At 41.1% G+C, this 13,175-nt stretch overlaps 1 protein-coding gene across 5 annotated transcripts in view; it reads right to left on the bottom strand.

Annotated features, from left to right (window-relative positions):
- Positions 1–13,175, bottom strand: part of BMAL1 (basic helix-loop-helix ARNT like 1) — a 503,136-nt gene that overhangs the window by 287,315 nt on the left and 202,646 nt on the right. For 3 of the 5 annotated variants that reach the window (XM_085648206.1, XM_085648207.1, XM_085648208.1), the window contains exon 5: positions 835–899. In XM_085648206.1, coding sequence (XP_085504332.1) covers positions 835–866 — 32 coding nt within the window. In that variant the 5' untranslated portion in view covers positions 867–899. The remainder of the gene's footprint in view (positions 1–834; positions 900–13,175) is intronic. The other 2 variants (XM_085648204.1, XM_085648205.1) reach the window with 1 other exon arrangement.

Here is a 13,175-nt window from a genome sequence, read left to right as displayed (position 1 = left end):
AATAGCAAAGCTTTTAATCAGGAAAGGGTTACGCTGTCCCAGGCACCAACAATGTGGGCCAGCTTCAGATCTGCATGATCAGCATTTTGGACAGGCCTTTATCAACAGCGTATGGGGTGCCAAGACTTCGCAGTAGCAGGCAGGTCATGGGGTGTGGGCGAGAAAAAGAGCTTTTGGTATCATCTGTAAGTACGTCCAATAACCTCAAATGAAAGGAAAGTAATGAGGCATTGGAGCAGGCTGACCATGAAAGGGGGCAGAGCCTGAAGTCCAAATGTCTCCTAAAAATATTTATCATTTTGTTGCTTTTGTGTTTGAAAATGCCTCTCAACGAGCCTGGACATCCCAGAAGTATGGAGAAAGGGTGTTCTACCACAATAGAATATTTATTACTCTCATGAAACAATGAGTTCAAGATATTGACCACCACTATTGTTAAGGTAAGTATGTATAGGTGAGTATAGATTTACTATTCCGTGAGTCAATGTGGAGCTAAGGAAAGTAAATGTACACGTACACACACATTTTGACGATGACGATATTGTGTTGTCAGTAATGTGCACGACGATATTTTGTGACTCGATATTGTGCCAAACTTCCAACAGACATTACCCTAAGTGAAACACACAGATTGATAAGGTATGATGTGAACCATGTGATACTCTGCACCGCATACTTCTAACACTATTTATGAAGATAAAAACGGGTTCACCTGTCCCAAATATAAAAGTGGAAATGTACTAGGCAGTGCGAATCACTGCATGCGTGCTAACGTTCCAACAGTCAACACGTTTCTGTAAATTAAATAATGCAACTGAGCCCATAATACATTACCTTCCATGTGGATCATCCTTGTCTGTGTCCATGCCATCACTTTGCAATGAAAAAAAACAGAAATGCTGTTATAGCAAAATCTTATGTCGGAGAGAATTTAATACCCAGTTAAAATATTTGTCTCGGTGCCACTAACAATATAAATACTTTAATTATGAAACCTGCCTGTCGAAGTGTTTTGGTAGGATATTTGTGGAGACTTCTGAAACAAAAATTCCCCACCTTCGAGCAAAACAATCTCGACATACAGTTAATAAACCACCTGATATTAGTAAATAGTCTTTTTGACCCAAGCTTGACAGTCTCAGTCTGAGGCTTTCCCTACAGAAATACCTACCTAGTTCTGAGCCGGCAGTGCTTAGATAGCTACCGGTGGGTCCCACCAGCACTCATTTTGGGGGCAGACACTTATTTTTCCTCAACACAGGTAGACGGAGAGCAAGAGAAGTAAAACGCACAGAAAGGGGAAAGAAGGAATTAGAGAAAGGAGAAAAACCTGACAAATGAAAAACAGGAACTTGCAAGAGTGAGATAAAGGGGTAGGGGGTGTCTAGCAGTGGCATGAAGTGGAATCAAGACTAGGCAGCCTTGGTATTTGACAGTCCGGCAGCGGGCTTCTGAGCAGAGATTTGGGCACCATCACTCTCTCTTTTACAAGCGAAGCACTGGCCAGCTCTCTAATGTAAGTGGATAGACTCTTGTGTGGGATTTAGACTGGTGGCGATGAGGAGATGGCTAACAACAAGTGTCATCTGCAAGTGCGGTGAAACTTACAGCTAAGAATCGGGACATTCTTTAAAGGTGAAACTAAAAGAGTGTTCGATTTTATCAAACCAACAACCAAAATGAAACACGCCTCAGGAAATATGCGTTTCAGAGAACAAAGAACATTTAATGAAAAGTATTGGAGTATTTTATAATGTATACTCTATTCACAAAGATAGCGCACCAAAGGCAGAAACCTACGAAACATTCCTGTTTAATCAGTTGAGGCTTGAGGATGAAGTAGGCAACATAGAGGCTCTACAACATGTTGACTAAGTATAAAGACGCATCAAGAACAGTTGTACATACAACTTTTTACAAATGTACATGTGATGCAAGACTTGTTCTACAAAGGGGAAACGTTGGGTTACCTGTATTGCCATCACTCTGAGAAAACATATTTCTCTTTTTGTTGATTCAAACTAGTAATTTGTTGCAGGCTGCATTGGGGCTTCTTCACAGCAGACTTGTGTAGTCTATCTTCAAACTAACCCCTAGAGAGTCTGAATGCACTAATGTCTAATTAGAGGCTTAACTACTTTTAAGCCTTATCAACACTTTTCCATGATACTCATAAGGCCAGGAGAAGTGAATTTGGATAAAAGGGAATAAAACAAGGTTGAAACAGTCCTCTAAAATAGGTGCGATGAGTGATCCCAAGAATATATGTTCTCCATTACCATTTAATCCTGTGAAAGAATATCAGTATTTAGACAGAAAAAAAGTAACGGCTTAAGATAACTGAGCTGCCTTATTGTGATAAAGGGGAGTTGGCATAGCTGAAGATTAAATATGAATACCAATTCCCGTAAACTTCCATCCAAACCATAATCCTTAGAGGCTAATGCTCCTCAAGCCAAATGTTTGAGAAACAGGCAGTTATTTGCCAAATGTTTATGAGAAACAGGCAGTTATTTGTGGTTGTCTTCATCATCCTGTGTACCCATCTCCCCCCTCCTTACTCTCATGCTCATTTCCCCCTCTAGTTACCCTCCGCGAAATTTGCTATTGGTGTTTTTGGAATTTGCTCCCTTGACTTTCTGACTTGGACCCTTTGCACCCTGCCATTTTGTGACTTTCTTCTTTGACTCCCCTGTCCCTGATCCGCCATCTTAGTGATCTTTTACCTCTTCCTCTGTCCCTGCCAGTCTCCAGCTGGGCGATATTTCTATCGTCTCTCCTGTGCCACGGACCTACTCCTCGTTTTCGATCTTGTTAATATCTCTGGTCCCTCTCCCGTTTTGTTTCACTCTCACTTTCCTGTCCTTATCTGCCTTCCTTTCCCCTTCTTTCTGTTCTACCCCCTCTTCCGTCCCCTGCCCCCTGAACACCTGGCTGAACGATGGCAAGAATTTCCTGCTCTGTAAATATGTAATAAATAATTGTCCAAGCCTAATCGCTGTTAAAGTGTAATCCTGAGTGAATTTGCAATTTGTATATATATTTATCTCTAACCACTAATCTATGTAGTAGACCTTTGTACTTACTACCATTCCTATGTGATTTTAGAGTTTCTGTTTGTATCTCTTCCTTGAGTGACTTTACAACTTGTACATTTGCAATTTTTCCCTCCTTTTGCTCCATTTGTACATTTGCAATTGTTTTCCTGTTTATATCTCTTATGTAACTCATGTAATCCAAAGTCCTTATGTAACACAACTGGTTCTTTTGTAAAGCGCTCCCACACCTTCGGGTAATGTTCGCGCTATATAAAATCGCAGTAAGATAATAAATAAATAAAATAAAATCTTGTAAGGATTACAGTGGACGCAGGCTATAATGGTTTGAAAACTATTTGGGTTAGCCCACGCTTGTGCACTTGAGATGGTTACATCAAAGGTTTATGAATATCATATCACACAAAAGGCCATGTACTTGCAAAACAGGGACATAAAAAAGAAAAACAAATGTTATTATTTTTAAATACTAAATGGGACTCTCTCTGGTGCCAGCACCTGTTGGTGATACAAAAGCTCTTTACAATTGAAGTTCTCCTTAATGAAACATAGCACAAGAAAATTGCCAAGTTCATTGCCCTCTTTGATCCAACACATTCATCCTTTTTAATAACGCGTTTTGCAGAATATAGTTAAAACGAAGGAGATCCAAGAGGGTATCAAGATGTTTGAAGACCCTTTATCCTTTCATACACTGATAATAAGGGGAAATAGAAACTTAGGAAATCACCACTTGTGGTACTTCGTCATTGCACCTAGAACTAGAAGTTCTCCACCTCAAGAAACAGATGAGAGCAGAATGTGTGGTGATGAGTGTGAGAAGGAGGAGTGAGGATTAGGCCTGTGCTCTTATAGGATGGCTGACAGTTCAAGGTTAAAACACACACACACATACACACACATAGAAGACATCAGTAGTTTTTATGGTCTGGCTTGACAGAGTAGCTGTCACCAGACAATTATGTGAGAATCACCAAGAGAGGGGCTTTGGCTCTGCCCACATGTTGGGACCCAGGAGTACATGTTTTGATTGGGCAGAAGTTGTGTGTTTCTACAAAAAGTGCTTACCCTCCTTGTATCTGTGATAATTTTACTTACCCAGCTTCATGTTATTGAACTTTTAGGGGCACACACAACACTAATTCTACTAAAGTGTCTTAGATAACTAGATAATATGCTGTGTTTGTCTTTTTTTTGGCAGCAGCACAGATGGAAGGTGGGCAGCCATGAGCAATGTACTGCAGTCCTAGCACCCTCCCCTCCCATCATTAACTTTAGATTTTAGAGTGCAGATTTGAGTTTGACAGCAGCATGTTACTCCCTGGGCTACACTAATTTACATGGATTTTTACATTTGGTTTGAAAGTGCAACTGTTGCCTGAATTTATGTGCTCAACAAAAAATAACTTTCAGAGTACTACTGAGAGTGCTACTTTGGCTCCATACACTGCGATGAATCTTGTCAGGCCATGTTGAGCTGGAAGTATGCTGTTTTGTAAGCTGTATTTTTCTACATATTTGTTTTTTAACTGTATGCATGATGTTTGCCAAATTATGTTCACTTGAAAAGGCCACTATTGGGTAAAGCATAAGAAACAAGTTACTTACCAGTACACTATAGTTCTCCAGTATTGATATCTTTCATAGATTCACATGCTTGTATCTTCCCCGTCGTCATGGTGGGAGTCTCACGGTAAAGGAAATAGCAGTAAAAGAAAAAACTGCATAGATACCATAGATAACTTTAGACTTTGGTATCCCAGTATCATCATTATGTGGACCAAATGACAGCAATGAGACGCCAGCCCTGAGATCACACTCCCCAGTAGAGCCATCATACCTCCGATTTCCAGCCCCGAGTGTGAGCCAAGGAAGTAATCAGAGATAAAAAAAATGGTCTACCTGAGAAACGGGGAGGCGGTCGGGTCGCATGTGAATCTATGACAGATATCAATACTGGAGAACTATAGTGGACAGGTAACTAACTTGTTTCTTCTCCAGTATTGAATCTTTCATAGATTCATATGCTTGTATCAGAATGGAAAGCAGTACTCTTACAACCAAACCAAACACAGATCCCAAAACCAAAGTCTACCCCGTTCGGCTGATATGGTTGCCGTGATGAACGTGCATCCAGTAGTTTAAAAACCTGTTAAAACCGAGACGGCCTCCTTGCACACAACGAACAGCTTCTGGGTCAGGATACACACTGTATCCTGTATACACACTGTACTGTATCCAACCACGGCTCATCAACTGGTGTTACTGATGTACAAATTTATAGTTTTACTTCTGATTTTACGTATAATCAACAATAGAACGGTGCCACGAACGAACACAACCAACATTGTTTGGTTTTAATATGAAGGTTTTAAATAAATGGGACATCTTCAATCACGGACTGCGAAAGCAAACTGCGTCATTGGAAAGCCTAGTGAAATTAAATACTAGCTACGTCCTAAATTTCTAGAACACTGTCATGAAGAAGGTGAAAGCACTTTTTGTTGCTTCGTTTGGCAAACAGATCCAGAGCTGGAGTGCCCCATAAGAGAAAAATTCGAATGAGCTGATCCTGATTCAGTTCTCACTCGTGACAAACACTTGCTGATCTGCTTAGCGAATCTGCTCTTGTGTTGTGTATTCCGGGCACATGTTGAACTTGTAGGGAAATATTGTGTACAAGAAGCCAGTTCCAGATTTCTTGAGCTTGCGTTGACAGGGGCTTTGATCTTGTTCCCCCTTGTTTTATTAAATGAAACATAGTTGTTGTACTGTCTGTTCTGACTAGAACTGGAGAATTGCGAATCCTAGTGAGGAAGGTTTGGAGGTCCAAGAACACTGCTTTAACTCCAATGAGCCTCTTGTTTGCTCCTATGTCCTTGGATTTCTATGTCTTGAAGATGCGCTCCCCATCCCTGCAATGATGCATCTGTTGTCACTATGTAACCGGGAGATTGCGGCACGAAGATTAGCCCTTCTAATAGGTTCTGACTTTTTCCCCACCATGACAGCGCCTCCTTTATTTGAGGATTGATGAAGATCCGATCCTCGAAGGAACCTTGATGTTGCACCCATTGAAGGGCTAGAAGTTTTTGAAAAGGCCACATGTGAAGCCGACATTTTGGCACTAAGGGGATGCAGGATGACATCATCCCCAACAAGGACTTGAATATCCTTACTGAAGTGGACTTTCTTTTCTTTAGTTGTGAGGAAAGCTTCAGAATCTTTTGTATGCGTTCCTCTGATGGGTACGCTTTTGCTTCTCTGGTTTGTAATAGTGCTCCTAGAAATTGAAGAGACTAGGATGGAGTTAGATAGGATGTTTCCATGTATATCTTAACCCCAGAAACTGGAAGAGATTTATGCAACATTCCAAGGATTGCTGAGTGTCTCTGTAAGACGCGCCTTTTATCAGCCAATCGTACAGATATGGATAAATCTGATGACCTTGCTGCCTCAAATACGCTGACACCGCCGCCATGCATTTCGTGAACACCCTTGGCGCGGATCAAAGACCGAAGGGCAACACTCTGAATTGGTAGTGGCGCCCGCCACCACAAATCTGAGATACCGTCTGTATCGTACGTGGATTGGAATATGGAAGTATGCATCCAATAGATCGAAGGATGTCATATATTTCCCTCTTCTAAACATCATCAGGAATTCTTGAAGAGATAGCATATGGAAAGATTGTTTCCTGATGAACTTGTTTAGGCCTCTGAGGTCCATTACCGGTCTCCAATTGTTTGATTGCTTTTTTCGTATGAGGAAAAATTGCAAGTAGAATCCTCTACCTCGTTGTTGAAGATGGACCTCCTCTATTGCTCCTTTTACTAGAAGAGACAGAATTTCCGCCTTTGAGGGCTGAGAGATGTTGCTGTTTTCTGTGAATGGGAGGATGATCTGGTGGTTTGAAGAGGAACTCTAGATTGTGACCCTGACGAATTATGTCTAGCACCCATCTGTCCGATTTTATAGATAGCCATTAGTGGAAATAGGAAGAAAGATAATGGGTCTGAAGGCTGTGGAATGACGAGGTGGTTGGCGCCTTGCAATTGTCACTATCTTCGATTGGTGTCCTGTAATTTTCTTCTTGCCGATGGCTTTCGTCTGGACTATTGCTGATAAGACGAATTTGAGGATCGAAATTGCTGTGTGTTTGCATACTGACGATACCCTTGCTGATGGTACGGCTGGACTGATAGGACGATCTTTGTTTAAAGTGTCCTTTTGATCCTCTGCCACGAAAGGAGTGAAATCTGCCTTGTTGCAGTGAACCTAATGCCCTCGCCGTATCCTTTTTAATACCCTGCAGGGCATCATCCACATGGCTGCCAAATACATTTTCTCAGTCGAAGGGCATGTCTACTATCTTAGTCTGCACTTCCGGCCTCAATGAGGTAGCTTTAAGCCATCCCTGCCTGCGAAGTGCTATGGCTCCAGTCATTTGTCTGAACGCCCCGCTGATATATCCATGGCTATGTCTATGGATTCCGAAGCTGCTCTAGCTCCATCCTGCAAAATTAGTATAGCCTATTCTTTCTTGTCCTCCGGCAGATGTGATAAAAGAGGAGCTATATCCGATCACATTTGGCAGTTGAAATGGCTAATTATGGTGAGCGCATTTAATGCTTTAATAGAAGCTGTCGCCATGACTGCAAAGCATTTGCCTGTACCATCAAGTTTCCTTCCTTCTTTGACTGGAGGAGCTGAACATGTAGCCGATGGATTCTTTGATTGTCTTTGTGCAACCTGCATCACCACAGACTCTGGTCGGGGATGACCAATAAGACATGCCGGGGAGGATTCTGGAGCCCGGTACTTCTTCTCTATTCTGGGAAGCGAGGCTGCAACAGAAGCTGGATTCTTCACAACTTTCAATTCCTCCTCCCATATATGTTTCACCATGGGGATTGTCCTTATTGATTTCCTAGAAGACGCTTTGAAATCATATAGGAAACATTCAGTTTCCTTAACTGGAAGAGGAAGATCAAACCTCTTAGAAGCCTTTTCCATGAGTTCATGGAATCCTAGGATGTCTTCTGGTGGAGATGTCGCAGGGGACTGTGACGGTGATGGAGAAGAAGGGATAATATATTGGTCCCATTCATCACCCACAGGGTCGTCTTGGCTCAGTTCTCCTTCCTCAGGTTGATCTTCAACCTCGCTGTCCGCTAAGTCATCTCTGATGGTAATGACTCTTGGGGAGAGTACCTTCTGCACCGGGGGCGGAGGCTGTTTAACCAGAGCCTGCGCAACAGGTTGCTGCTTACTTGTAAAGTCCAAAGAAGAGGCAATAGCTTCTGGGAAGCGACAACAGTAATTGTTGATCGTGCTCCTGAGATCCAATACCAGGGATAGAGGCATGGACACAGACTCCTCTCTGACACTAGGGGCCATATGTAGGTAATTTTTTATTTACCGATTCCTAAATACCGAATTTTACCGATTCGGTATTTAAGAATCGGTAAATAGAATGTAGGTAAACAATCGGTAAATTTGACAGATTCGGTAATATTCGTTATTACCGATTCGGTATTTACCGAATCAGTAATAAGGAATTACCGATTCGGTAAATACCGAATCGATAATAGGGGGAGCATATTCAAGGGTGGTAGGGTGTCACATTGACACCCTGTTGCACCCCTGAATCGTGCATGTGTGCACATGTGGCGCACATAAATGCCTTAAGGGCATGTATGTCTGCCACATGGCACTTTTAAAAAAGCACAAAATTGCTTTTTAAAAGGTATTCGGTATTTACCACTAACTTGTAATTGGTGGTAAATAACGAATCCTTAAACCAAATATGCACTCACTTGAGTGCTCCCTACATAGGATTTCAGGATTCGGTAATTTACCGATTCCTTAAAATAACGAATCGGTAAATTACCGAATCCTTAAATCCAGCCTCCTACATCGTAAAGGGCTAAATACCGGTCGGTAACAGGAAATTTACCGATTTTCGGCCATTACCGACCGGTATTAGCCCACCTACATATGGCCCTGGGTGCGTTATCCTCCTCTTCCTGGTAATCGTAAGATTGGTGAAAAGACTCATATCTTTTTGAACCAGATAGAGGATGATCTTTAAAAGAGAAATCCTCCTGCACTTCTTGGTATTCCTCGTAATCAGTGTCCTGACTTTTTTTAAATTTTCAGCTGAGAAGGACTATATGCGACCTCATACAGACTTTCCCCTTCAGAATCCTGCATCTCAAGAAGGTTTGACGGAGATAGCGGAGAAATTTTTGGCCAAGAAGGAAATTCTACATTGCCTGATCTCTCCGTTGACGAGTCCGTCGACGGTGGCAACCTTCGTTGTCAGCGATTTTTTCATTGGAGATTTAAAAGTTGTCGTCGAAGGGACGATCGTCGACGAGATCGTTGACGGTGTCGAAAAAGTAGTCGAGCCAATCGTCGACGGAGTCATCGACGAGCCAATGGTGTCGTCTTTGTAATCGCCGTCGACGAGGTCGTCGTTGTAACTGTCGTCGTCGACGAGGTTGTCGTCGTCGTCGACACCTTCGTCAACTGAATGGTCATCGAAACTCTTTTCTTCGCCGACGAATCCAACGACGGAGCCCTCGTCTCTGAGGACTTTTGACAGGAGTATGAGGCAGAGAAAAGAAAGAAGACTCCTTTTCCTTTGATTTACTTATTTTCTGCTTTTTTAAATCAGATTTCGCCTCAGAAGCTCCTCCTTTGCGTGTTGAAGAGGAGTGAGCCTTAGGAATATCCTCAGTCAGATTCTGAAGTGGCCTTTTTCTTTTGGAGCTACAATAACAAACGTGCCTCTCTATCCTTAAGTGTCTTTGCTGAAAATGTCCTACAATGTTTGCACTCCTTAGGGACGTGCTTTGGATAGAGGCAGTATAAACAATCCTTGTGGGGGTCCTCAGAGAACAACCTGGCCTTCCCACAAGACTTACAAGGTCTGAACAGCTTCTTTTTAGAGCTTTCAAACATTTTGAAGTAAAGTTGAAGAAAAGACAATACCTCAATACCAGAGGAAATGCTGAAAATACAGGTCAAAGTTCAACCAAGGGAACAAACTGAGCAAAGCTCAGGGAGACTCCTTCTCAAATAACGCCGGTTGGAAATCTGAGGTATGATGGCTCTGCTGGGGAGTGTGATCTCAGGGCTGGCTTCTCATTGGCTGTCATTTGGTCCACATAATGATGATACCGGGATACCAAAGTCTATAGTTATCTATGGTATCTATGCAGTTTTTTCTTTTACTGCTATCTGTTTCCTTTACCGTGAGACTCCCACCATGACGACGGGGAAGATACACGCATGTGAATCTATGAAAGATTCAATACTGGAGAAAGCTAATACTAAAGGGTAAAGGCCTCAGCGGTTCACTGGGAAAAGTCATGCTACAATTCAGACAACACAATAAAATGTTAAACTAAAGCCAGTAGGCTTAACCTTATTGTGAAAAACATGTGTTAAAGACAACAGGCTTTTAAGGATAAATTGTTTATACACTTTAAAAAAGCCTGTAAGCTGGTATTTTGTTACATGGAATCTCACAGATGGCTATATAGTAGGCAAGGGGTTTGGTGTTGGTGATTCACCCAAACAAACTGCAAGAACAGAAGATATGCACAACAATAATCCTAGTTAGGCTTCTTTTGAAGACATAGTATTTTGCTTTTCCAACTGTAATTCTGTATACATTTGTACTTTGATGACTCTATGCTGGATGGTTGCCTTGTAAAATGCTTACGCTCAGTACAGTGGGCTTCAGCTGGTTTTAGCGACATGACAATGATAAAGATAATACACCTGATTTTTTACTATGGAAAGTTACAATAAAGGCAGTAGGCCTGGCATATTGGTTGTGAAAGCATATGCTACAGTCAATAGGCATTTAAGGGTGGATTGGTATTGGTCTGAATTAAAGCCTACAATTTTTTTATTCCAAGAATTCTCACAAACTGCTTTAGCAGGCATATGTTTTGATATTGGTCACCCTGTCTTACAAACCATGGGTATAGAAGATTTGCACTGTGAGAATCAGTGTTAAGCCCTGTTAGAAGAGCTAGTATTTGGCCATTTCAACTGTAATTTTATATACATTTGTAATTTTATGACTGCGCACCTGATGGTTGCATTGGGGGACAGCTTAAACTCACTACAGGCCTGAGTTGGTTATGCTAATGACCCAATGGTAACAGCTACATGTTTGATTGGTGTACAGGAAAATGTTATGCCAGATGCCAAATGTTTGACCTGTTTATTATGAAATGTTACTATAAAGGCAGTACGCCTGGCTTGTTTATTGTGAAAAACATATAGTACATCCAATGAGCCTCCAACAGAGGAAACAGCCATCACATCGCATGTGTTACAACGCATGTGATTACAACGTGGTCGTGACAACGACCGCATTGTTACATCACAGTACCATTACAACGCAAGTTGTTACAATGACGTGCTTTAGGGGGAGCTCTAAACTAAGGAATAGTATAATTTACTATTCCAACACCTTCCCTACTGTTGCCCACACTGGAGTTGAAATGGTAAATTATACTATTCCTAAATCTAGCGCACCATCTAGAGCAAGTCGTTGTAACATCTTGCGTTGTAATTGTACTGCGATGTAATAATGCAGTCGTTGTAAGGACTGCGTTGTAATCGCATGTGTTGTAAACGCATGCGATGTAAAGGGCTATATTCCTCTAACAGTGGACTGCTGTAACATTAGATTACAGGTCTTAGAAATGTGGTTACATGTAATCTCAGAGATTACCATAATAGCCATTCATTTTGGTGTTAGTCACCCACTCAACCCCTGGAAGCAGAATTTCCCTGTGTTGATCCTTGTTAGGCCTATCGAGCGTGGTTGTATATATTTTTTCCATCTGTGATTGTGTACATTTTTTTAATTTTACAACCTTATGCATGATGGTTGCCAGTTTATGTGGCCTTCAATAAACTTGTGTTTTATACAGTTTCAAGCCATTGGTGAAGGCTAGAGGGTTAGTCAGTAAAATGGAAAAAGTATTGTCAGATTCCTTAGGTGTGATAGGTTTCTAGGGAATTGTTATAGTGAAACAAGTAGGCTTTACTTATTGTGGAAAGCATGTGTAAATGACAATAGGCTCTTAAGAGTGAATTGTTATTACTCAGTGATAAAGCCTGTACGCAGGTATTTTGTTAAAAGGAATCTCGCAGATTACTTTAGTAGGCAAAGGTTTTGATGCTGGTGATCCACCTGACCAAAACATGGGGATACATGATTTACATTATGGTAATCCTTATTAGGATTTATTAGTAGGGATTTTATATTGGTTTAACACATTTTGCATATATTTGTAATTTTACTATGGTATACCTAATGGGTGCCTTGGGGGAAGCCTTATAACCAACATAGTGTGTCTGAGATGGCTATTGTGACAAGTCAATAATAACAGCTAGAATACTGATCAGCTTACTAGTAAAAAAAATATTTCCGACACTATAGGTATGATCTGCTTATTATGAAAAATTATGATAGATGCAGTAGCCTGATCTATTGTTTGTAAAAGCATATGTTCAAGTCAATAGGCATTTAATGGTGGGTTGTTATTTCTTTACATCTAAGAAACAGGTTGGTATTCTGTTCAATGAAATGTCACAAATTATCTTTGTAGAGACAGATGTGTGTGTTGGTTACTGCCCCTGAAAAACCCTGGAGGGGGGAGGAAGATTTGCAATGTAATACATTTTGCAAGGAAATTCAGTAGTTATAGTTTTCTCAAGTTACTAACACGTGCCTTAAGGTAACTATAGCTCACACCCCCACTATGCACAGTTTTCTCATCAATAATTTCACTGCAAATGTTGCAGTGATATTATGAATTATGTCATAGAAGATGTCATGATGATGTAATATGTGGGGTAATTAACAGTGCATGCCGAGGGTGTGAGTTATAGTTACCGTAGGGTAATAGTTATAGTCACTTGAGATAACTACAAATGCTGAATTTCTGTGGTTGTGTGTGTGTAAAATCTGAACCTAACTATAACGTCCCTGAAACCTTTGTTTTTTCTGTGAATTTCAAAGGTTTTTTTCATTTTTATTCCCTAACTATAATATCCTTGTAACCTTTGTTTTTTTCTGTGAAT

This window comes from Triturus cristatus, chromosome 3_2, assembly GCF_964204655.1.
Source record: "Triturus cristatus chromosome 3_2, aTriCri1.1, whole genome shotgun sequence".
NCBI lineage: Eukaryota > Metazoa > Chordata > Amphibia > Caudata > Salamandridae > Triturus > Triturus cristatus.
This window is presented reverse-complemented; position numbering and strand designations above follow the sequence as displayed.